At 37.7% G+C, this 26429-nt stretch overlaps 1 protein-coding gene across 3 annotated transcripts; it reads left to right on the top strand.

Annotated features, from left to right (window-relative positions):
• The first annotated feature begins 1290 nt into the window (after positions 1-1290).
• Positions 1291-25300, top strand: Smpdl3a (sphingomyelin phosphodiesterase acid like 3A). Of its 3 annotated transcripts, none has more exons than XM_047559728.1 (8): positions 1292-1481; positions 12786-12999; positions 14113-14257; positions 18482-18578; positions 20534-20703; positions 21052-21232; positions 22786-22910; positions 24662-25300. In XM_047559728.1, the coding sequence occupies exons 1-8, from the start codon at positions 1379-1381 to the stop codon at positions 24977-24979; spliced, it is 1353 nt and encodes a 450-aa protein (XP_047415684.1). In that variant the 5' UTR covers positions 1292-1378; the 3' UTR covers positions 24980-25300. The 3 variants fall into 3 exon arrangements, with proteins under 3 accessions (XP_047415685.1, XP_047415684.1, XP_047415686.1); XM_047559730.1 differs by having other exon boundaries at positions 1327-1422; XM_047559729.1 differs by lacking the exons at positions 18482-18578; positions 20534-20703 and having other exon boundaries at positions 1291-1481.
• The last annotated feature ends 1129 nt before the right edge of the window (positions 25301-26429 follow it).

The following is a 26429-nucleotide window of genomic DNA, read 5'->3' as shown; positions in this document are numbered from 1 at the left end:
GACAGCGAGTAACCAGAAGCTTCCGCCCTTCTTTCACAAGTTTACTAACTGAACTATTTCACAACCAATTTGCTTCAAGTAAAGTGTATTGAAATTTGGAGAAAAATGAGCAAAAATAAATGTGTTTACAATTTGTCTTTTTCCTATCTTTCAAAATGTTTGAACTAGAAACTAGGTATTTTGCTAACCTTAAAGCTGTTCTCTCACAAGCTCACCATTTTTCCCCCTCCTCCACTTCCCCCCATGCTCTATAGGATGAAAACTGAGAAACTGCAAGGACCATTTTGTCACTGGGAAGCACACTGGTTCTTGCACTGCTTTTTGAATCTTCTGGAAGCTGAGGCTGGGTTTGGGCTGCCCTGACCAAACTTGAAACAGAATAATGAGGTGCCCTGGTTCCCATTTCAAGACTCTTTGAGATACACTTCCATTAAATCACACACGATACAAAATAAGGTTTTCTCTGGTGGGAAACAAATACACTGTACAATATCTTTTATGAGGTTAGTAAATCTGAAAGTATTTTCCTATCCAAAGAAATTCCATGACTTATAAACTATTAGCATTTTCTTAGAGAGACCAGCACCCTCATAAATGGTAAGAGAAAGGGTACAGGATGATGCCTCTGCACAGTTGGCAGATTCTGACTTCTTTGCCAAAGTGTCTTTAAAAAGTCCTTGGAAATGTAAGATCAACTGCCTCTGTCCATACTTTCCATACAGCTCCAGAATGCAGACAGCACGATTCGGAGACAATGTTGTCACTTGCAAAATAAAATATAAAAATAAAAAGTAAATAAAACAATCCAACCTAGAGTCTTTGAGCAGTGTTTTTCAAGCATCATAACAATTATCACCTGGAAGGCTTGTGAAAACACGCTTTGCTGGACTCTATTCCCAGAGTCCCTAATTCATTAAGTCCGGAGTGGGGCCTGGGAATTTGCATCTCTAACCAGACTTCTCAGGTGCTACTACTCATACTGCTGATCCAGAAACTGCATTTCGAGATCTACTGCGCTATCCCAAACTTCTGCTGGCCTAGATGATCAAAGTACACTTCAGGGCTCTCTGAAAGGCCTTTGCTAAGGCGCCTCTCTATTTACAGCCTGATGGCATTTAAGGAAGACGACGTGTGTGGGACTGGCCCAAGAGCATTCTTTCCCAGTCCAGTCACTGACGCTAAGAAACAAGACGGCACATAATCACTACACAGCAGCTGAAGGTCAGGCAAACCGACTCGCTGGGCATTAGCCTATGCACGTGATCGGCTGGGCGTCTACACCCGCGCCCTCCTCTGCCTCCTCCCCACCCCTAGGCCGGCCGGTCCCAGTGGAGCCGCAAGACACAACAGCCCGAGCCTCCCGGGTCCGCGGCCCGCCATGGCGCTGCTGGGTGCATTCCTGTACTGCCTGATGGCCGCCTGGTACGGCCGCCCGGGCTTCGGGCTGCCCACTGGCGGCGGGTGTCCCGCTGCGGCGGTGGGTGAGTCGTCCGGGAGCTGCGGAAGGCGCCGGGCCCAAGGGCCCGTGCAAAGTTGGGAAAGTAGGCGGGGCGGCCGAGCGCCTAGCCGAGGCCCAGGCAACCCCGGCTGGCCCGACGGCGCTGACCCGGCCGCGGGGCGCACAAGGGCAGCGCAGGGCAGGGCGGCCGAAATCGGGAGCCAGGTCCCGGGCCGGCGCCGCGCCGGCGGAGGCGCTCCTACTGGCGCGTCGGGTTCCGTCCGCAGGGCATTTGTTTACATCCTGCGTCTCGGTTGCTCGGCTCCGGGGAAGGCTGCAAAAGTCACCGGCAGCGGGGCGTCTGTCCTCCTAGCGTCCCTGAACAGCCCAGAGCGGAGGAGGCCCTGCAGTGTCCCCCTCCTCTCGGGGGCACACGTTTCAGTCGGACACAGAGTACTGTCTGTCCAGCTCAGTGAGAGGTTCGTGGCTTTTTCTGTCACGCTGTCAGCCAGAGAGACACTACCCTCTCGGTGCTGCACACCCCTTGCTTGGTCTACCAGAGAAGCGCTTGGCCTGTCATTTCACCAGATGCCCACAGGCTTCCTGCTGCGGGCCCAGTTTTATTCTTTTCCAACACTGAATAAGGTGCCTGTTACAGCAGATTTCTCAAAGTGTGGTCCCCCACCAGCAGCAGCAGCAGCACCTCACCGTTTTAGAAATGTAAAATTTCAGCCTCACGCCAGACCTACTGAAACTGAAACAGCTACGATGGGGCTCAACAGTGTTCAACAAACTGTCTAGGTGATTCTGATGACGCTAAAGTTTAAGAATCACTGGTCTAGACTAAATAAAGGGTGAGAGATTTTACAATGCTTTCTGAGTCCTCAGTTTCAAACATCAAGGAGCCTGACCTCCCTGACTCCCTTTAAAAATAATTGCTCTGTTGTGGAAAAAAATAGAAACAGGTGTTCTGTTTTGGGGTTAGCAGTCCCTGAGACTCAGTAGCAGCCTTAGTGCACAACATCCGGTCCTCCCCCTTCTCTCTGTGCCACTCATTTGCTCTCTCCACTCATGCACAGAACTTCAGGAACACTCTGGCTCTGGGGGAAGTGCCTTTTCTTTGTCCCAGAGCCAAGTGCTTGACTCTGCTGTCAGGCAGTTTGAAGTTAAGAACTGTAAATCGTTTTCTCTGATTGACAAATGTCAGTCATAGCCAAAAATCGTCCCCAAAATGTTGATGTATGATGATGACTTCAGCCTTGATTATAGTTGGAATTGTGTTATGTTAACTATGTGGCTGTTTGGGATTTTGAGATAAAATGTCTCAGGTTGAACCCTACCAAAGGTAAATTCTCCTTTGTTGTTTTTTTTTTTTTTTTTTTTTTTTTTTTTTTTTTTTTGTTGTTGTTGTTTGTTTGTTTTTTGGTACCAGAGATTGAACTTAGGGGCATTTGACCCCTGAGCCACATCCCCAGCCCTATTTTATTTTTTTATTTTTTTATTTTTTTTATTATTGTATACAAATGGAATACATGTTGTTTCTCTATTTGTACATAGAGTCAAGGCATACCATTTGTGTAATCATACGTTTACATAGGGCAATGATGTTTGATTATTTTTTTTCCCTTCCCACCCACCCCTCCCACCCCTCTTTTCCCTCTATACAGTCCTTCTTTCCTTCATTCTTACCGCTCTCCTTATCCCTAACCCTAAACATAACCCTAAACCTAATGCTAACCCCTCCCACCCCCCATTATATGTCCTCATCCGTTTATCAGAGAGATCATTCGTTCTTTAGTTTTTTGAGATTGGCTTATCTCACTTAGCATGATATTCTCCAATTTCATCCATTTGCCTGCATAAGCCATAATTTTATCATTCTTCATTGCAGAGTAATATTCCATTGTATATATATGCCACAGTTTCTTTATCCATTCATCAACTGAAGGGCATCTAGGTTGGTTCCACAATCTGGCTATGGTGAATTGAGCAGCAATGAACATTGATGTGGCTGTATCTCTGTAGTATGCTGATTTTAAGTCCTTTGGGTATAGGCCAAGGAGTGGGATAGCTGGGTCAAATGGTGTTTCCATTCCAAGCTTTCTGAGGAATCTCCACACTGCTTTCCAGAGTGGTTGCACTAATTTGCAGCCCCACCAGCAATGGATGAGTGTACCTTTTTCCCCACATCCTCACCAACACCTATTGTTGCTTGTATTCTTGATAATCGCCATTCTAATTGAGGTGAGATGAAATCTTAGGGTAGTTTTGATTTGCATTTCCCTTATTACTAGGAATGTTGAACATTTTTTCATATATCTGTTGATTACTTATACATCTTCTTCTGTGAAGTGTCTGTTCATTTCCTTAGCCCATTTGTTGATTGGATTATTTGTATTCTTCGTGTAGAGTTTTTTGAGTTCTTTATAGATTCTGGAAATTAGCGCTCTATCTGAGGTATGGTTGGCAAAGATATTCTCCCACTCTGTAGGCTCTCTCTTCACATTTCTGATAGTTTCCTTTGCTGAGAGAAAGCTTTTTAGTTTGAATCTATCCCAGTTGTTGATTCTTGCTTTTATTTCTTGTGCTATGGGAGTCCTGTTAAGGAAGTCTGATCCTAAGCCAACAAGTTGAAGATTTGGACCTACTTTTTCTTCTATAAGATGCAGGGTCTCTGGTCTGATTCCGAGGTCCTTGATCCATTTTGCGTTGAGTGTTGTGAAGGGTGAGAGATAGGGGTTTAATTTCATTCTGTTGTATATGGTTTTCCAGTTTTCCCAGCACCATTTGTTGAAGAGGCTATCTTTTCTCCATTGCATATTTTTGGACCCTTTGTCTAGTATGAGAAAATTGTATTTATTTGGGTTTGTGTCCATGTCCTCTATTCTGTACCATTGATCTACCTGTCTATTTTGGTACCAATACCATGCCGTTTTTGTTACTATTGCTTTGTAGTAGAGTTGAAGATCTGGTATTGCAATACCCCCTGCTTCGCTCTTGCTACTGAGGATTGCTTTAGCTATTCTAGGTTTTTTATTCTTCCAGATGAATTTCATAATTGTTTGCTCTATTTCTGCAAGGTACATCATTGGGATTTTAATTGGAATTGCATTGAATCTGTATAGCACTTTAGGTAGTATAGCCATTTTGACAATATTAATTCTGCCTACCCAGGAACATGGGAGATCTTTCCATCTTCTAAGGTTTTCTTTAATTTCTTTCTTTAGTGTTCTGTAGTTCTCATTGTAGAGGTCTTTCACCTCTTTTGTGAGATTGATACCCAAGTATTTTATTTTTTTCGATGCTATTGTGAATGGGGTAGTTTTCCTAATTTCTCTATCTGAAGATTCATCACTTATGTATAAAAATGCATTGGATTTCTGAGCATTGATCTTGTAATCTGCTACTTTCCTGAATTCACTTATGAGTTCTAAAAGTTTTCTGGTGGAATTTCCAGGTTCCTCTAAATATATAATCATGTCATCAGCGAACAGGGATAGTTTGAGTTCTTCTTTTCCTATTCGTATCCCTTTAATTTCTTTGGTTTGTCTAATTGCTCTGGCTAGAGTTTCAAGGACGATATTGAATAGAAGTGGTGAAAGAGGGCATCCCTGCCTTGTTCCAGTTTTTAGGGGGAATGCTTTCAGTTTTTCACCATTTAGAATGATATTGGCCATGGGCTTAGCATAGATGGCCTTTATAATGTTAAGGAATGTTTCCACTACCCCAATTTTTTCTAGTGTTTTGAGCATGAAGGGATGCTGTATTTTATTGAATGCTTTTTCTGCATCTATTGAAATAATCATGTGATTCTTAACTTTAAGTCTGTTGATATGGTGAATGACATTTATTGATTTCCGAATGTTGAACCAACCTTGCATCCCTGGGATGAAACCCACTTGATCGTGGTGCACTATCTTTTTAATATATATTTGTATGCGATTTGCTAAAATTTTGTTGAGAATTTTTGCGTCGATGTTCATTAAGGATATTGGTCTGAAATTTTCTTTCCTCAATGTGTCTCTGTCTGGTTTAGGTATCAGGGTGATATTGGCTTCATAGAACGAGTTTGGGAGCGTTCCCTCCTCTTCTATTTCATGGAATAGTTTGAGGAGTATTGGAAGGAGCTCTTCTCTAAAGGTTTTGTAGAACTCGGCTGAGAACCCATCTGGTCCCAGACTTTTCTTTGTTGGTAGGCTTTTGATGACCTCTTCTATTTCATTGCTTGAGATTGGTTTATTTAAGTTGTGTATGTCCTCCTCGTTCAGTTTAGGTAATTCATGTCTCTAGAAATTTGTTGATGTCTTCGAGGTTTTCTGTTTTGTTGGAGTATAGATTTTCGAAATAGCTTCTAATTATGTTTTGTATTTCAGTCGTGTCAGCTGTGATGTTTCCTTCTTCATTCCGAATTTTAGTAATTTGAGTTTTCTCCCTCTTTCTCTTTGTTAGTGTGGCTAAGGGTTTATCAATTTTGTTTATTTTTTCAATGAATCAACTATTTATTTTGTTAATTTTTCTGATTGTTTCTTCTGTTTCGATTTCGTTGATTTCGGCTCTGATTTTAACTATTTCCTGTCTTCTACTACTTTTGGTATTGGTCTGCTCTTCTTTTTCTAGCGCTTTGAGCTGTAGTGTTAAGTCGTTTATTTGTTGATTTCTACTTCTTTTTTTGAATGCGCCCCATGAAATAAATCTTCCTCTAAGTACTGCTTTCATAGTGTCCCAGAGATTTTGATATGATGTGTCTTTGTTCTCGTTTACTTCTAAGAATTTTTTTATTTCCCTCCTGATGTCTTCTGTTATCCATTCATCATATAATAGTGTATTATTTAATCTCCAGGTATTGGAGAAGTTTCTGTTTCTTATTCTGTCATTTATTTCTAATTTCAATCCATTATGATCTGATAGAGTACAAGATAGTATCTCTATCTTCTTGTATTTGCTAACAGTAGCTTTGTGGCATAAAATATGGTCTACTTTAGAGAAGGATCCATGTGCTGCTGAGAAGAAAGTGTATTCGTTCTTTGCTGGATGGTATATTCTATATATGTCCGTTAAGTCTAAATTGTTGATTGTGTTGTTGAGATCTATAGTTTCTTTGTTCAATTTTTGTTTGGACGATCTATCCAGTGGTGAGAGAGGTGTGTTAAAATCGCCTAGTATTATTGTGTTGTGGTCTATTTGATTTCTGGAATTGAGAAGGATTTGTTTGACATACGTGGATGAGCCAATGTTCGGGGTATAGATATTTATGATTGTTATGTCTTGCTGATTTATGCTTCCCGTAAGCAGCATGTAATGTCCTTCTTTATCCCTTCTGAGTAGTTTTGGTTTGAAGTCCACATTATCTGAAATGAGGATGGATACTCCAGCTTTTTTGCTGTGTCCGTGGGCATGGTATGTTTTTCCCTATCCTTTCACCTGTAGTCTATGGGTGTCTCTTTCTATGAGATGAGTCTCTTGCAGGCAGCATATTGTTGGATTTTTCTTTTTAATCTAATCTGCCAGTCTATGTCTTTTGATTGATGAGTTCAAGCCATTAACATTCAGGGTTATTATTGTGATATGATTTGTATTCCCATTCAATTGACTCATATTTGTTTTTGACATGATTTGGTTTCTCCTTTATTTGGCTATTCCTTTAGGCTAGCGCCTCCTGTTGCTGATTTGCATCGTTGTTTTTCATCTCTTCCTCATGGAATATTTTGCTGAGAATGTTCTGTAATGCTGGCTTTCTTTTTGTAAATTCCTTTAGCTTTTGTTTATCATGGAAGGATCTTATTTCTTCGTCAAATTTGAAGGTAAGTTTTGCTGGGTATAAGATTCTTGGTTGGCATCCGTTATCTTTCAGGGCTTGGTATATGTTGTTCCAGGCCCTTCTAGCTTTTAGGGTCTGGATTGAAAAATCTGCTGATATTCTTATTGGTTTCCCTCTGAATGTAATTTGATTCTTTTCTCTAGCGGCCTTTAAAATTCTGTCTTTATTTTGTATGTTAGGTACTTTCATAATAATGTGCCTTGGTGTGGGTCTGTTTTAATTTTGTATATTTGGAGTCCTATAAGCCTCTTGTACTTGGTTTTCCATTTCATTCTTCAGATTTGGGAAATTTTCTGATATTATTTCATTGAATAGATAGTTCATTCCTTTGGTTTGTTTCTCTAAGCCTTCCTCAATCCCAATAATTCTTAAATTTGGCCTTTTCATAATAGCCCATAATTCTTGTAGATTCTGTTCATGATTTCTTACCATCTTCTCTGTTTGACCTACTTTGTTTTCAAGATTAAATATTTTGTCTTCAATGTCTGAGGTTCTGTCTTCCAGGTGTTCTATCCTATTGGTTATGCTTTCTATGGAGTTTTTAACTTGGTTTATTGTTTCCTTCATTTCAAGGATTTCAGTTTGTTTTTTTTTCAGTATATCTGACTCTTTATTGAAATGATTTCTTGCTTCCCGTATTTGGTCTTTTAACTGTTGATTGGTGCGATCATTTAATGCCTGCATTTGCTCTTTCATCTCCTCCTTCAATGCCTGCATTTGCTCTTTCATCTCCTCATTTGCTTCCCTGATCGTTTTAATTATGTACATTCTGAACTCCCTTTCTGACATTTCTTCTGCTGTGCTGTCATTGGGTTTTATTGATGTAGTATCTAGGTTTGCTTGGGACATTTTCTTCCCTTGTTTTCTCATATTGGTAAGCTGTCAGTGGGACCCTGAGATATTGCAGATTTCCTCTATTGGCTTATAGTGTCCCGGTAGATTTCCCATGTATCACCTCCCAGCCTTCAGTAGCCTGAAGTCTTGGAGGACTTTGATAATGCAGTGCATCCGAAGAAAGCTGCCCCTAGCCCCCTACTGGTTCCAGGGTTTGGAGCTGGCTCTGTGCGGAAAGGCTCTCACTGTGGGCCTGCACAGTGCAGCTGGCCGTGTGGGAGGAGCCCCCGCCGGAGTGTGGAAGGCTACCTGGGGAAGACTCTAGCTGCCCTGCCCTGCTCTGATAAGCCACCTCTATCTGGGCCTGCCACCCGGGCCGAGCTTTACCCAGTGGGCAGACTCACCCGTGGCTGTATTTCAGTCCGAGTCTCTCAATGCCTCCCCTTCTTAACTCCTGGGTTCTGGAGCGACTGGGGATGCAGTCACCCTCTAGGCTGCCATCTTGAATCGCCCTGTGGAAAGAGCCTGCGGCCGGAGTGGGCAGAGCCGCCTGAAGAGGTCTCTGGCTGCCTTCCCCTGATCCCAGAGGCTGCTTGTGGATCAAAGCTCTCCATTGGTTCGGGGACTTGTGTCTGGTTCTATGTAGAAAGCCTCTCACTGGGCGATCTGCTCCGAGAAGCTAGCCTTGAAAGTCACCACCCACCGCAGGGGTCCAGGCTGCTTGGGGAGGTCTTTGGCTGCCCTATCCTGGTCCCTGAAGCTGCTTGCGTGCCGGAGTACGCTGGGATTACGCTGCGCGCTGGCTCCGGGACTCGGAGCTTGTTCTGGTCAGAAAGGCTCTCACTAGCGGGCCAGTTCCGTTCCGAGAACCTGGAGAAGCTGGCCGTGTGGGCGGGGCCCACCACCAGAGTGCGCAGGGCTGCCTGTGGAAGACTCTAGCTGCCCTGCCTGGCTCCGATAAGCCACCTCTATCTGGGCCTGCCACCCGGGCCGAGCTTTACCCAGTGGGCAGACTCACCCGTGGCTCTATTTCAGTCCGAGTCTCTCAATGCCTCCCCTTCTTAACTCCTGGGTTCTGGAGCGACTGGGGATGCAGTCACCCTCTAGGCTGCCATCTTGAATCGCCCCCCCTATTTTATATTTTATTTAGAGACAGGGTCTCACTGAGTTGCTTAGCACCTTGCTTTGGCCGAGGCTGGCTTTCAACTGGAGATCCTCCTGCCTCAGCCTCCCAAGCCTCTGGGATTACAGGTGTGGGTCACTGTGCAGGGCTCACCCTTTAGTTTTAATGATTGATGCCCAAGATTTCCAAGAAAAACTTTCTGGACATGATATGAAGCTTCTCTTCACTTCTCCTTGTTTTGGTAGAAGCTGCAGAGGAAAGGAAGAGGTAACTGGAATCCAAAGGTCAGAGAAGTGTTGACTTAGGGTTTCACTGTGCATATAGTATTTTACATGTTTTCCACTGGATGTGACCATGTGTCCTCCTTCCATCTCTGAGCCCCCATTGAATGAACTTCCTGAACAATTTCCACCATGCCTGTCTCCTGCTTGTTTTGTGTTTGTAGGACTAAATTCACAGTCTCAGTTTCTGCTCTGCTGAGTCCAGGTCATACAAACACAGCAGCCCTGGGAAGCTTCACCTGGGTGTGTTTGGCACCAATTCTTTTGATTCAGCAGACTGGGGCCTGTTGCTGTGTTTAGTTAGAGAGGAACTGACATTATAAACAATGACCACATGTCCAAACTCTGAGCTAAGGTTCAGTGGGTTCTTTAGAATAAATGGTAACATTTTCTTTGACAAAAGACTTTCTGGTATGATTTTGAGCATTTTTCTAGGTATGTTGAACACACACACACACACACACACACACACACACACACAAGCATGCCTGCATATACAGAACACATTTTAAATGCAGTTTCATTAGGGGTGGGATGTGAGGCCTCCAGAAGCATAAATCTCAGGTTAAGGACTTGTAAGAGATCTGTTCTTGGCGTCTATTTAAAGACATCCTTTAGTGAATCTAAATAATTAGCCCCTCATTTATCTGTCTGGCAATGCCATGTAGTAGAAAGAGCAGTGGAGTCTGGAGAGTCTGGCTTGGTTCAGCTTTCATTACTGAATCATCATGTGATCTTGAATAAATCCCCAAATTGGCCCTGACCTAAAATGTCATCAGATACAAAGAATATTTGTTGAGAACTGGGGTTGGTCAAACATATTCTAGATGCTGGAGGTATATAAGCCAGACACTTGATTAAATCGAAAGGATGTTCCCGTAATGCATTTCAAGTCTTGGGTTACACAAATTTAATAAATTCATTATCTCCTTGGCCTTAATCTTCACAGTATCTCAGATGCCATTACCTATTTTCTTGTGAGGCAAGTGAGAGGATGTTTGACTGAACACACATAGGGAGGCAATGTGTGCAGTGCTGAAGGGTGGGATTCCAGAATTCATGTCTTAGCTCTGTTGTGTAAGATCTATGTGACTTGGATTTAATCTCTGTGTACTTTAGTACCCTATTGGTAAAATGGAGAAGAATAATGAATTAATACATGTAAAATGTTAAAAAGCATAAACATGAGAGAAACAGTTAAGTACTCCATAAGTTTTAACTTGCTTGCAAACAGGCAAGTTCAATTTCAAATTCCAGGTTTGGAATTATAAAGTAGTAACAGTCAAACTAAAGGTGGAGCTTACTAGGTGCCATGTGCCTCCTAAGGGCTTTACTTCTGCCAAGTCACTCAGCCCACACAGCAGGCACTATTATTATTCCCACTTTACAAATGAAACCAGCCAAGATCACTCAACTAGATTAGTAGGTGGTGGAGGTTGTGCTGGAAGTTAGGTGGTCTGACTGGTGTTCTAGCTCTCCACCACAGCACTCTGTCTTGTGTACAGTTTGCTCTACCTTAATGTTCTCCAAATAATACAAATATATGTTTACACAAGAATGAGGTGCTCAAGGAAAGGCAACCTCTAGGACGATTATGAGTTCTTTGTCATCTCTATGTACAGGATAAAGTAAATCTGGAAATTTAGGGTAAGGTATTTTCTGCATTATGGAATAAAATAAATTACTCAGCAGATGTTTTCAAATGGTGACTAAGTACTGAGTAATTGACCATAAGGACTATTTCATGTCTATGTTCATCTAAGTCTGTCGTCTGGCACTTCTGAGTTGTGAATTTGTTATGAAATTATAACAACATTGGCGAGAAGCAACCAAAAAGATTACTCATCTTTTCCACCTTAAAAGATCAATTTTTCACTTTATTTTTCCAGCTTTGGGCTTCATTATGTTTGCATAAATAAAAATTTACATTCTTGTTTGCTTTGGTTTAGTACATGTTACTATGTCACTTCTGTTGTGTTTCTGACCTAAATTAATTGGAATCATAGTGAACTCCAAAACCCTATGTTCGCGTGTGTGTGTTGAAAATTTATTTTGAAAGTCATTTTAAAAGCAAAGTTAAAGATAATATGAGAAAAAAGTGCATGGAATATGCTCAGTAAATAAGTATAGAGACTAAATCAAAATAAAGAAAACGTTTTCTTTTGCAACTCTAGAAATTAGTTGTTATCCTGAAGGTTTTTATATTTAGCCAAATTGGGGGAAATCATGGCCATTAAAGTTGCCTCTTAATCATGTAAACCTATAAGAAATTATTAAAAAAAAACTCTCAATGTTAAAACAAGTTAAAAATGATACATAAGAAAGCAGAAAAGTCACTGAATTTACACATTAATTATGTAGAAGCAAGGTTTGGGGTCCTTCAAATAGGGGTTCAGATTAGCTTTGTGTAGATGAGCAAATTTCTAGTACATGATTTCCTATTTAATAGGATACTTTTGAGAATGAAATAACTTAGTCTATTTAAATTACTTATCACAGTGCCTAGCACATAATAAACTTAATAAAGAAAGGTAACCACTGGGACTGTTTGTTCTTATATGTCCTTCAATGAAGTAATCGTTCTTAAGATGATTTCCAAGCAGGAATGCTATCAAATGGATTTGGCTTCTCCCTGAAAATCCAATGGGAGCATTGTCTTTAACTGCTGCTTCCTATAATACTATAAATGCTTTGTACAAGTATGTAATAGAAGGTGTACCTCTATTAAATAGCTTTTAAGAACCTATGGGAATTTCTGTTTGGAGCATAAGTCTACAGTTTAAGATTTATGCTCTTTCCTTTAATGTTGAAAAGCAAGGTTATATAAAAAATTTACTGAGGTATACTTTTCTTGATTCTGCAGTCTATCTACTTGTGCGACCCTGAGAAACCACATATTTGTGTGTCAACTTTTCTGCAAGGTGAATGTAAATAATTTCCCCAACCTTAAATTCTTTAAGGAGACATACTATTAAGACACAGTATGATATTATCATTGACCTCCCAGAAGGATGTCCCCCAAAATTTCATTATGCAAACTCATATTTGTTACATAGTCTTTGTTAGGTAGTTGTGCTAATAAACTCATTAGTTCTGACATATGTAAGTTGTATATTTTTCTTGCTGTTCTTTGAATATTCATCTTCTCGCAGGGAAGTATTATATTTACTTCATGATGTAAGAACATTTAAATTATTAAAACTTTTTCTCATGTTTCTAGTCTTAGCGTGAATATTTGTGTGGGAATTCCAAAAGAGAAGTATTTATCAGTATTTCTTTTCTGATCAACAGGACAGTTTTGGCATGTGACTGATTTACACTTAGACCCTAGTTACCACATCACAGATGACCACACCAAAGTGTGCTCTTCATCCAAAGGCGCAAATGCCTCCAACCCTGGCCCTTTTGGAGATGTCCTATGTGATTCTCCATATCAACTTATTTTGTCAGCATTTGATTTTATTAAGAACTCAGGACAAGAAGCATCTTTCATGATATGGACAGGGTAAGTGAGCATATAGATATCATTAATTCCTTAGTACTTATTTATAGTATACTAAGCTTCATGTGAATATTGACTTCCATAAGAAGAATAAGTATGTTTTAAGAACCATTTGAGTTAAAAAATACTAGATCAAGTTAATCAACACTGTTTGAGATAAGAACTATTTTTTTTTTTTTGCAGTATTGGGGATTGAACCCAGGGCCTTGTGCTTGCGAGGCAAACACTCTACCAACTGAGGTATATCCCCAGCCCAAGATAAGAACTATTTTTGGAGTCCTGTTTTCCATTTTACAATACATACTTTAGAAATATGTCAGTGCTAACTAAATTATGACTCCATAAACAGCACGCTTGCATGAATATTTTAAGGTATTAATTAATGTGATTATTGACCTTGATTAAATAATCGAGGACAAAAGGCAACATGGGAGTTAGCATGCAATGATAATTTTGTCAAGTCTCATTTTCTGCTGGGACAATTAACTAGTTCCATCCATCATAACAGAGTGAAGAGGCCTAGATTTCTAGTACCTTGAATAATGACCTTGGATAATCCTTGTGTTTACTTTGTGCTTGGGACTGTTTTGATTAGTTTATACATTGCAACTTATTTGATTTTTACCATAGATATCATTATTATTCTTATTTTACAGTTAAGAAAATGAAGGCACTGGCATCTTAATACTTTGTCCAAGTGTACATATCTAGGCCATTTGGCTCCAGAATCTGCTTTACAGATACTATAGTTTTTTTTTTTTTTTCCCTCTCACATTATAGTTTTGTTAGTTTTCTTTTTATAGAATTCTCTGTGGGGGAGAAGTATGTGAAGAGTTTATCAACTCTCCGTTTTGGTTTTTTTTTTTTTTTTTTTTTTTTTTGAGATGGTATCTTTCTGTGTTGCTCGAGTAGGCTTGAGTTCCTGGCTTAAGTGATCTTGTTCTAGTTTCCCGAGTAGATGGGATTCAGGTGCATGCCACCTTGCACCTCACCTGGCATCAACTCTTTAACTGTTATCTGCTATTTGAAAGTGGAAGTTTGCAAGGTATTGTGCCTTAGTCTAATGACTCTTAATAAAAGTGAATTTTGTTCTTTACCACTCCTTCTCCTTTTCAGGGATAGTCCACCTCATGTTCCAGTACCTGAACTCTCAACAGACACTGTTATTAAGGTGATCACTAACATGACAATGACCATCCAGAGTCTCTTTCCAAATCTTCAGGTTTTCCCTGCCCTGGGCAATCATGACTACTGGCCACAGGTAAATGTGACATCAATTTCCAGAAATATTTAGAGGATTTTTCCCATCATTAGTGTCAAAATTATGGTGATTGCTAGCTAGGAGTAGGGCACGGGAATAGGTCTTATGGAAGCAGAATTTATCCTTTGTGATAATCATCAAAAGAAAGCAAGACAAATGCTTTGGGGACTTTAAGAGAATATTTTAAATGATTCATAAAAAGTTATATCAATACTGAGTTTTTCAGAAGCAAATTATCCAGTTTGTAGATAATTAATTCCTGTCTACCCAGTTTGTAGATAATTAACCCCTGTTTTCCTTTACAATATTCTCTAGTTTCTCCTTTTTCTTCAATAACTTTCTTATTCATTTGCATTCCCATGGCAGAGTTAGAAAAGAAAATTAATGTTGATAAATATTTGCATTTTCCAGAATTTCTATTAGGCATACAAAGCTCTGCATTCCCTGATTGTGATTAAAAACAAAACAAAAATAAAACATAAAATGCTATAATAACCAAAGAGGGAGTCTATGTTCATATCCATTTTATCTAATTAAGATGTGATTCATGGCAGAAACTGTGTTCAGAATATTATTGTCTGATGTAGCCCTGGCCCCAACCACTCAGAATGACTATTTGTTAAGGTACCTGTGCATAGCAACTGGTACCAGTTGTGGTTACAAGGTCCTGGTTGTAGTATTGTAGAACTGTAGATTTGTATAGATGCAAGAGATCTCTGAGATTACTGTGTAGTCCAGGGTTTGGCAAACTGTGGCCTGTGATTCAAACTTTGTCCATTGCAACTGCATTTATTTCATAAATAAAATTTTATTGGAACACACTGTGTTTCCATTCTTTTTTTTTTTTTTTATTGTCTGTGGGTGATTTTGTACTATAACAGCAGAACAGAATAGTTATCATAGATGCCATATAGACCATAAGCCTGGTGGATATACCATCCTTCCCTTTATAGAACCGGGTGCTATCCCTGGTCTGGATCAGCCCTCCATTTATACAGATGAGAAAACTGAGGCTTAGAAATGTGGAGTTGCTTTTCCAAGTGCTCACAAGCACTTAGTGGCAGATCCCACGTTCTGGATCTTTTTACCCTAGTCCTGTGTCTGTTTGGAGCACCATCCTTTCATGCATCCCTTGCTTTTGCCAGACTGCCACAATCAGCATTTCCTAAATATAATATTTACTTTGTCCACTTTACCCCCTTTACTTAGAATATCTTTTCCATCTGTGTCAAATGGATGGTGAGTGGTAGTCTTGATTAATTTAGCTAAACTACCCTAAGTAGAGTGATTTTGAAAAGTTATACTCTAGGACAAGCTTCAGTTTCAAGTGACTTCTTGGCTTTGGCCTGCAAGCTTGAGCTAACAGCATGTGAGTCTTTGTGAACCAGCCTCTCAGCCAGCAGTCAACTATTATTACTATTGGGATGTTAAAACTACATAGTGCAAGAGCTTGGGGACAAACAATGTCCAGAAGCCCAAGGTTGCATGCTTTGTTTTTATATGCCTTAGGTGACAGGCACATTGTAAAATAGGGAGTTCAGATAATATTCACTAAAATTTAAATCTCTATCCTGCCCTGCTTTCTAAGAGCTTGACTTTGCATAATTCACATAATGTCCCTCATCACTAGGTCACTCATTTGCAAATAGGAGCGATAATACTTGCCTTGCAAAGTTTTTATGAGAATTAGTGATACATATGAAAAGAAAACAGCTTGCTTCCTGGGACATAAGTGTGGTGGTGGTTTTGTAGCACACAGGAGTGGCACAGGATGCAATTTTTTCTGTCTCCTTTGAAGATTTGTTTCATTTTTTCTTTATTTCTCTCTTCTTTTCATCAAATCAAATCTTAAAATAATTCAAAGATATAGATTCTGACTTACAAAACTTATTCTATTATATGTACAGCTAAGATAAATGGGGTGCACCCACACCTTAAATAGTTCATTCTTTTTCTTTCTAGCTTTTTTTCTGGGGGGGATGGGGAGGGGTGTTGAACTCAGAGCCTCTCATGTCCCAAGCCTGTGTTTTGTCACTGAGTTATAGGCACAACTCCTAGCTTATGATTTTTTTTCTTTGTACAGCTGCCATCTTTCTACCTCACAGTTTTAGAAATGTCAAATGTCACATGAAAGCTCCTCAACACACTTTCCTAAAGACTGACATCTGGGATCTAATTTTGAAGAATATAAAGAATAAATAAATTTGATAAGTGTGAGTTCTCCATTAAGATCCCATAAAGATCACCATAGCTCCATAAACTTGCATGGATCCTTCCTGCTACTGTATGATTGTGGTCCCCGTTTACCCCCACACTGGCAAGACTGGTGCTACCAAGCTTATCACTTCCTGTTATGCTTCATTTCTCTGTAGTGGGCGGTCAAAGCCCAAAAGAATTGAGAAGATGGCAAGGTTCAAGAGACAACTGACCTAAGAGTGATGGTGGGAAGACCTGGGGATTAAAAACCTCCTCTGGGACTTATCAACTGCCAGGATAAACTACCCAGTTTCTCTGGTGCTCATATTTCTCATATTTAAAATATGAAAATCTAGAATGATTTTTATATACAGTCCTATGTAAATATAACTCTGCATCCTCATATTAAACCAATTCTCAGAAAATATTTTCAAAAACTACTTTTGTACTGAAAATGTGCGTGCCTTTTTCTTGCTATTATTCTCTGGACAGCATAGCATAATGGCTATTTACATGACATTTAGATTGGATTAGGTATTATAAGTAGTCTGGATATGATTTAAAGTATACATGGGAATGTGTAGGTTTTATGCAAATTATATTCCATTTTATATACAGGACTTGAGCATCCCCAAGATTTTAGGGGGATCCTGAAACGAATCCCCTGTGGATCCTGAAAGATGGATTGTTACATGTCCTGAATTAACCTGAAAAAAAAAAAAGAACCAAAAAACCAAGATTTTGATTATTTTTGTATTGGTTCATCATAGTTATATATACAGTAGGTTCATTTTGACATAATTATAAATGCATGGAATATAATATGCTCTAGTTAAGCATATTACCGATACTTACCATCTCTTTCCCACTATTCCCTTTCCTTTACTCTACTCCTTTTTTTTAAAAAAAATAGGGTCTTGTGGATATACATAATGATGAGATTCACTCTAGTGTATTCATATATGAATATTGGAAAGTTAGGTCAGATTCATTCCATTATTTTCCCCTTATCTCATCCCTCTTCTCTCCCTCTCAATCCCCTTCTACTCCCCTATTGATCAATGTTGACAGAGAAACTCCTCTAAGATATAGTTTTATTTAGCCTGTAGATGCAGGGAAATGATGAGTTAAGAAAAGGGCTTTAGTTTTTCATATTTCTTTAAAGTAGAAATTATTGTCCAGTTTCACAAATGATTTGTGGGGTTTTATTTAGCATTTTTAAAAGTTCTTTCTTCCTAGAGTTTCTGTCACTATTAATAATATTTCATGAAAACAAAGGTACTTTTTGATAATGTAATAAAATTGGTATAATACAAAGACACTTTTTGATGAAAATGCTTTATATTTTATAAAGTATTATTTAAAAAATCAAAACATGTTGATTTATAACTTAGATGGCCATAAAGACACTTCTTCAAGTCAAAAGCTTGTGGTTGAAAATCTTTATTCAATGAGTTGAGAAACTCCATAGTAGTTGTAGCATTTGGAGGACTTTGTTAAATTCTTAAATCATGTTCTTCCATTTCCCACGGTATGCTAGACCAGGTCCTGCATGTTAGCTCCAACGTGTCTTCAGTAGCTGTTTCATGAGCACACTCCCACGTCCATGCTATACCCTGACCACATGAAAACAGGAGCTTTTCTCTGTTCGTGGCACTGCCCACTGTGCTTTTGGGTCCGTGTCTGGGCCATTTCTTTTGTTTGGGTGGCCTTTCTTGTCAACCTGATGAAGTCACCTATAAGATTGAACGTGATCACTGTCTTTGCTCTCCTTCCTGACTTGACTGTCTCTGCTTCTCTGCTCCCAGAACCTCTGTGGTAGGACAATGTCTCATAGTTTATTACATTTTGCCCTCCTTCCCAACTAAGTTAGCAATTCCTTGAAGATGAAATCTGTCTAGAGTTCAGCCTTGTGTCTACAGATGCCCCATATGGTAGTCAGCACTCAATATATAAATTAATTAATCCTTTAAAGTTTAATTAATTATCTTCAAAGTTTCAATGGTGGATTATATTGTTTGTGGCCAGGATCAGCTGCCTATAGCCACCAGTAAAGTGTACAATGCAGTGGCCAACCTCTGGAAACCATGGCTAGATGAAGAAGCTATTAGTACTTTAAGGAAAGGTAAGTGAAGAAGGATCCCCATTTTGCCTCCTTTTTTATTCATGTTGCATAGTATTAAGTCTTGAGTGTTTGCTTGGATAAGCCATGGACGGTGAGTAGTTACATTGCCACGTGACACACACTCTGAACCTGTTAATCATATAGGAAGCTCTCTCCCTTTCTTTCCACTCTCAATCAGTATGATCCACAAGAAGCTAAAGCTGAATTTAAAATTGGAATATAAATAAAGTATATGTTTTCAATTTGGAAAATTGAGAAGAGAGAAAAAGGACCCTAACATTTAGCTAGCAAGCACAATCTTACAGAACTAACAATTAGCAAAGTGAGAATAACTAAGTTTTTCACATGAACCTCAAGGTGCTTGGAAAAGTCACGTGGAGCCAGTGCTTGGTAAAGCCTTTATGGTGTTTTCTTGAAGGCTCCTTCTTCACTGACTCCCAACACATAAGGATGTAAACCCTGATGTTTTCTGAGCTTCACTGGAGTGGTGATCTGTTAAACTAAACTTTTAGTTTTTTAAACTTTTGAGACAATTATTAACTTAATGGTGGACTTCTCTCAGTTCGAAGTCTCTTTTTCACTATTTTCTTTAAACCTTCTGCCACTGTTTTTTTTGCTAATGTTCAACAAATCACAGGATGTATGACTTTGAGCTCTATTAGCTTAGAATTAGGTCATGGACCAGATTCATCTAGGGAACTGTATCTAGTCCTATACCCCCAAACTGAAACACCTTTGGAGAGCTTGTGTATATTGAAAGAACCATAAGGAACAATCAAGAATCCTAAAGAGACGTTCTGGATTATAAAAGGGCTCAACTTAATGCAGTGAAAGGAGGGCAAAAATAAGCTGACATGGAATGCTGGTCCTAAGAAAGAGCCATATGAGCTGTATATCCACTCCAACCATGTTTATCCAACTTCCACTTAAAGATTAATGTTGAGGGCTGGGGTTGTGGCTCAGGGATAGAGTGCTTGCCTCACATGTGTGAGGTACTGGGTTCGAGTCTCAGTACTGCATATAAATAAATGAATATTCTAAAAAAAAAAAATTGAAAATCATAAAAGGCTTTCAGTGAAAGTCTTTTTTTTTTTTTTTTTTTTTTTGTGGTGCTGGGGATTGAACCCAGGGCCTTGTGCTTGTGAGGCAAGCACTCTACCAACTGAGCTATCTCCCCAGCCCCTCAGTAAAAGTCTTAAAAGCAAAAATGATTTGAAAGACTTTAAACTTTATCATCTTAAGAGCTCCAAGTGATAGCTGTTCCTCATCTTCTGGTACTAGGAAATAAGGGACAGCTTTTAAAAATAACCTGGCTACTACCATAGTAAAAATCATAAAGTGTTCTGGCTATAGATAAGAAGAAATGAAAGAGGTAGGGATCAGTCATTGAAAGCTTGTGAGTGGGCAAGGAAATTAGGCCCAAGCCCTTAGTACCTAACTCTGGAAGCAACAGACCCTGGGTGTGGATAGCCAGTAGATCAGAGGCCTGAATGGGATCAAACCTTTAAGCTTCTCCTCCACTGGCGTCTGTAACAGCTCTGGTTTATCTGACATTTTTTTCCTCTGTAGTCCCTAGCAAGATCTGTGTATATTCTCATTCTTTAGATTTTATATTTCACCATCTTTCGTTTGAACTCCTTCATCCTTTTGAGGTAGGGGTTGATAAATAAATCTTTCTTTTATAAAATTCAGCCTTATTGCTTAATGCCCAAACATTTAATTATTCTTTTCATCTGAATATTGTCTACAACTGTCATTTCCTCAGTATGGACACATCGAGTCTGGCACATACCAGGTTTTCAATAAACGTTTGTTAAATCTGATTGTTATTTAAAGAGTGAGAGGCAAGTCCAAGCTTCCTGACTGCATTATAAATCTTCAGAATTTGCTTTCACAAAGTCTGCATATATATGTGTGTGTATTTCTAAGATGTATTTTTTAAATTGTTTTTACAGGTGGCTTTTATTCACAGAAAGTTACAAATAATCCAAACCTTAGGATCATCAGTCTAAACACAAACTTGTACTATGGTCCAAATGTCGTGACCCTGAACAAGACTGACCCAGCAAGTCAATTTGAATGGCTAGAAGATACTCTGAGTAGCTCTCAGCAAAATAAAGAAAAGGTAGATCCCATAAAGTCAAATCATCAGGGAGAAACAAAAGGCTAAATTTGTTTCTTTATTGAACTTGTCCAGACACAGGTATAAAGGATGATATTAAAATTTGAAGATTTAAAAAAATTATGATCAAGGTCATAGTTACCATATATCATCAACAGTGAAGTATAAATGAGACAAGTGCAGATGTAGTGACCTTAATAGTTTTATTTTTCTTTTTGTCATAAAAAAGAGAGTTGGCATATTTGCTTTCTGAATTTTAATTAATATACTTTCACTCTTGCATATCCAAATGTTTAGTTATGATAAATGTGCAAAAAGAGTCTCATGAGGCCTTTCTTATATTTTTTCCAGGTGTACATCATTGCACATATTCCCGTGGGATATCTGCCTTTTTCTAGAGGCATCACAGCAATGAGACAATACTACAACGAGAAATTGATAGACATTTTTAGAAGATATAGCAATATCATTGCAGGACAATTCTATGGACATACTCACAGAGATAGCATTATGGTTCTTTCTGATAAAAAAGGTAGTGTGACATTCTGGGTTTTTTTGTTTGTTTTGTTTTGTTTTGTTTTAATTTGGTTCCAGGAATTGAACTGAAGGTGCTTTTTATTTTTTATTTTGAGACAAGGTCTTGCTAAATTGCTTAGGGACTCATTAAGTTGCTGAGGCTGACTTTGTGATCCTCCTGCCTCAGCCTCTGGAACCATTGGAATTCCAGGCATGCGCAGCTGCACCTGGCTACATCTCACCTGTACAAGATACTGGAGCAAAGCAATGAATATTCAGTAAATTTACTGATTCAGGAACTCAGAACTTTTGATAAAAAATCTGTCAGCACTGTCCTTTTCTGAATTTACTTAAATGGATATTTGATGAGTGTCCAAATCAAAAGACTAGGCAGGTAATTGGATTTCTGCACTATAAGCTCCCATTAAATGCACAGAGAGCATCATTTGTTTGGCGTCCACATAAAACCCCTGAAACGCTTAGCTCACTCCAATTTTCTTTCAGATCCTTGAGTTTAGAGAGATATTACTGTTTGTTATTTACCTCATGTTTCTTTTTATATGACATGTTTTCTCTTTTTCAGAATTTAGAAAGCAGAGCACAATTTACACAATGACTTAAAATATACATAGCTCTTACCTGTAGGTGCTTAACTGCTATTCTCACCTATTCAGCAGTAAAAGAAAAGAAAAGGGAAGAGCTCTAGCAGTACGCTGAGAGTTAAAACATCAGAATTCGGATTTAATGCTAGACCTGAGGAAAATCAATGCATTTTATTTCGTGATTGGGGAACAATTTTCAAATACTTACCTCTCATCTAAAATGAATTGGTTTGATAAAAATGACCATTTTCCAGCATCTGGGAAAATTTTTAACTCAGAAAAAAATTTACTTTTTTAACAGAAATAAAACATGGTGACACTTTGGTCAAATTCTTAGTATGCAATTATTGGAATATGGTTTTAGGTAGAGGCAACAGAAAGAATGAATTAAAATTTTTTTTTGTAATTTCTATGATAGACCTGAACATTTTTATTATAAAAATTTTATATATAACAGTAGAGAAAATGATACAACAGACATATGTATTAATCATTTCATGATTCATATTCAACTCTATCAAGATTTTGCCACATTTGATTTTTATATATATCTGAAATATATATATACACACATACATGAATACATACACATATGTATGTATGTTTGTATGTATGTGCATATGTATACCTCAGTATTTAAAAATGAAGTACCAAAAAGTGAATCTTCAAACATCAGATCTTATATCAGCCCTACATACTTCTGAATTCATTGCAAAAATATATAGATAATTTATATAACCACAATTTATATAACTACAATTATATAATCATATTACCAACACTAATTCTTTGGTATTGATATTATGCATTTTCCTACTTTCTTAAAAGTGTTTCTATAATTGTTTCAAGTCAGGATGCATCAATATTTGGTTGTTATGTCTGTTAATCTCTTAATCTGGAAGCTATTCCTACTTTTAATATAGTTGAACTCAATTTAAAAGAAAATTTACTTATTTTTTTTCTCCAGGAAGTCCAGTAAATTCTTTGTTTGTGGCTCCTGCTGTTACACCAGTAAAGGGTATTTTTGAAAAAGAAACCAATAATCCTGGTGTCCGACTATTTCAGTATAAGACTTGTGATTATACATTATTGGTAAGTTGGCATGATTTCAGAGCTGACCCCATATTTATGCATGTCTTTGCAGTTTTTTTTTTTTTTAATTTTAGTTGGATGTGTTTCAGCACAGCCTTGTGAGATGTATTTTATGCTGCAATCTCATGATGTTCATCCTTTTTATGTTTGGAATGTCTGTCAGCACTTTCTAAGTGTGGGCCGGTGAGGTTAGCCTTGGGGAACTGTATCTGTCCCTCTAAGGACTTCACACTTATTTAGATGAAGATTTCATTGGATGGTGCCTTATTTATGTACTTGGATACAAATGGAATTTTTTTGCTAAACCATATTAATTACTCATTTCCAAAGCATAACTATTAAGGGGTGTAGCCTCTGGGATCATATTCTTCTCTTGGGCTGTATTAGTGAACTTCTCTCTATCCTAGTCTATTTCTCCCTGAAGTGGGAATTAAAATAGGATAAATTTACTGAGTAGCTGTGAGGATTCCACGAACAAATCTATGTAAAACATTTAGAGAGATGCTTGACTCATACTAAGTGCTCAATACATGTTTTCATCAAATCTTTTATAAAGAAAAAGAAATCAAACTGGACAATTGCCTTTGAGACAAAGTTCTTTGGAGCATATTCATGACTCTATGCTTTAGAACAATATAGCACCAAAAGGCTGGCCATTTAGGTTACAGGTACTTTAGCTTGGGTAACTGCCCCTTTCTACAAATATAATTTGGAAGATTTTTTACAGTTAAAGGAATTATTTATATAATTGCATGTTTTCTAAATAAATTTATGTAAGAGATGACTCTGTTATTCCCTAGACTAACAAGGAAATAGGGCAATAAAAATCTGGTTTCATCCATAAACATTCAGTTAAGTGGGGAATAAAACAATTGATAAACTTGTTCAAAGAAATTCTTTTACAACTGTTAGTTGCCTGCTTTTGGATTTGAACCTCAGCTATATATATATATATACACACACACACCCATTCATGTCTATGCTTGTATATAGATGAATATATATATGATATATATAGAACCTATATAAAATATATATACATATATTATGTAGATATACGGATGTGTATGAGTGTGTATAAGTGTATATGTGTGTGTGTGTGTATACTCACATGGAATGATTCCCCTTAAATAGCTCTAAAAATTTTTAAAAGTACAAAATAGTTTATATAGTATGACTCCATTTTTTGAGAAAGCAACAGAGACACATATTTTCTAAATATTTATCTTTGTTTTGTACATAAAATATAGAACAACACATATACACAGCAGTGCTGATAAATATTTAGCTATTGGTTCATTGGGGAAAATAGTGCCTTGATTTGTAGTGTTTGCTGATTTCCAAGATAGAAATATACCTGTCATGGACAATTTCAAGCTACTAAAGTGACATCATCTGACTTCCAATATTTCTGAACACTTCAGTCAGCTTTTGTGAGCTGGCTTGAGCAGCCTCTAGCACATTATTGATCTACACACAGCTGTTAGCAGTAGTGTGAATTGTATGAATTGAAGGGTGTTTATTTTGTACATCTCTCTTTATATTTTGGTTTATTTACTGTTATATCCTTTTATAATTTCTAAAATTAAAAAAGTGATGACAGATTTTATTTAGGTTATTTTTCTTTAAAACCAATTTTAATGTCAAAAACTTTAAAGATGTCATATAAATCTTAATAAGCACTCTTCATATTGTGCAGTGCTTTATGTGCCAAAAAAATGAACCAAGTTTGTTACTGTCTTTAATTTTAGGATATGCTTCAGTATTATCTGAATCTGACAGATGCAAATCTAAAGGGAGACGCCAACTGGAAACTGGAATATATCCTGACTCAAACCTATGACATTGAGGATTTGCGGCCAAAAAGTTTATATGGATTAGCTAAACAGTTTGCAATTCTAGACAGTAAGAAGTTCATAAAATACTACAATTACTTCTTTGTGAGTTATGACAGTAGTGTAATTTGTGATAAGAAATGTAAGTCCTTGCAAATTTGTGCAATTATGAATCTTGATTATATTTCCTATGTTGATTGCCTCAAGCAACATTATATAAAGCATAACCAATAGAATTTCCCAGTTTGTGTTCGTGGAAAATATAACATTTCTCTGTTTTTGAGATCAATTGTGGGGATTGTTATATAAATCTTTGTGAATCACTGAATGGGCAAACAGAATCATTGTCTTTACTTTCTCTGTTGTGATACCCATATGTAGAGATCCATAACAATCTAAATTTTATTTTATTGAATATATTTAAACTGCCCATTAATAGAGTGATGTTTGGATGTAAATATCCTATTTTCTAGTTTGTGTAATTATATCTAATATATATCCTTGTTGAAATTCATAAAATTTATTCATAAAATAAAGCAAATTGCTTTTCTCTAAGCATGAAGTGTTTTTAATATAATTTTCAGTTTTGAATTCACTTGTTAAAAACTCATATCTAAATCAATGTTCAAACTGTTTTACATCTCATGTGTAAATTGATGCTAATATTTTTTTCCATGCACTCTCTACTCTTGGGGAGACACCAGTGTCTCATTAGAGTCATCTCTGAATCTAAGAACATCATGGGACATATACTGCCCAGGTTTCTTCATTCTGTGCTTTTGACTTTGTACAAAAAGCACAAAGCTGGGACTTCATTTGGCTAACAGTAGAGTTGATGTGGCCCTTTCTGAACCTTTTGCTGAATAACACCTGTGATACTGGCTATCATTGTTAATCCCATCAGATGACAAAGTTGTGAGACAGTCTCTCTAAAAGGCAATACCTCTGGTGGTCCTCTAACTATACTAACCTATACTGTAAAAACGGAATCACTGCAAATAATCACTCAGCCAGTTCTCTAAGACCAACTTGGAAGACGAAATTCTCTATTGCTTGGCAACTTAGTTCTAGAGGTATACTTAAAGAGTTAACTCTCAAAAATAAATGGTAAGAGTCATGTACAAAACATGTAAAAAACAATACTGTAGGACAATATTGTTTAAAAATAACAGTAAACCAAACCTATAAATTATTTAGATATACATCAATAGGAAAAAGGATAAATGAAATGTGGTTTATTATGGAATATTATATAGAAATAAAAACAAATTTGAATAGATATTAAGCATAATGATGTTTTAAAATAGTAAATACAATATATGGTATTACCATTTAAGCAAAACTTAAAGTTTGACTTTTAAACTTAAGGTTTTGCATTAAAAAAAATGCAATAATAGCATTTGTGGCTTAGAAATACATGAAGTAGAAAAAACAGGTGCATTAGTAAAATAAATATGAAATAAAGGATAGATGGGGTACAGCAAATGGGAGAGTTGTTTGAAAAGAGATAATAGCTGTATAGATAATGCTCTATTTTTCTACATCTTAATACATATTAAAGTTATAATATATAATGTACTTTTTATAAAGAGAGATAGAAGTTAAGCCTTTAAACATGATGATCTGGCTCTTCCATGGAGAATGACTTACGGTGAGGGTTGAAGAAGTCTAGCTGAGAGGGGAT

The sequence above is a fragment of the Sciurus carolinensis genome, chromosome 7 (genome assembly GCF_902686445.1).
Source record: "Sciurus carolinensis chromosome 7, mSciCar1.2, whole genome shotgun sequence".
Lineage (NCBI taxonomy): Eukaryota > Metazoa > Chordata > Mammalia > Rodentia > Sciuridae > Sciurus > Sciurus carolinensis.
This window is presented reverse-complemented; position numbering and strand designations above follow the sequence as displayed.

Excerpts from the sequence above, each read along its gene's own strand:
- Smpdl3a (XM_047559728.1), top strand. The coding sequence starts at position 1,379 with ATGGCGCTGCTGGGTGCATTCCTGTACTGCCTGATGGCCGCCTGGTAC. Across the intron at positions 1,482-12,785 it reads GTGTCCCGCTGCGGCGGTGG|GACAGTTTTGGCATGTGACT; the intron begins GTGAGTCGTCCG and ends TCTGATCAACAG. Across the intron at positions 21,233-22,785 it reads GGTTCTTTCTGATAAAAAAG|GAAGTCCAGTAAATTCTTTG; the intron begins GTAGTGTGACAT and ends TTTTTTCTCCAG.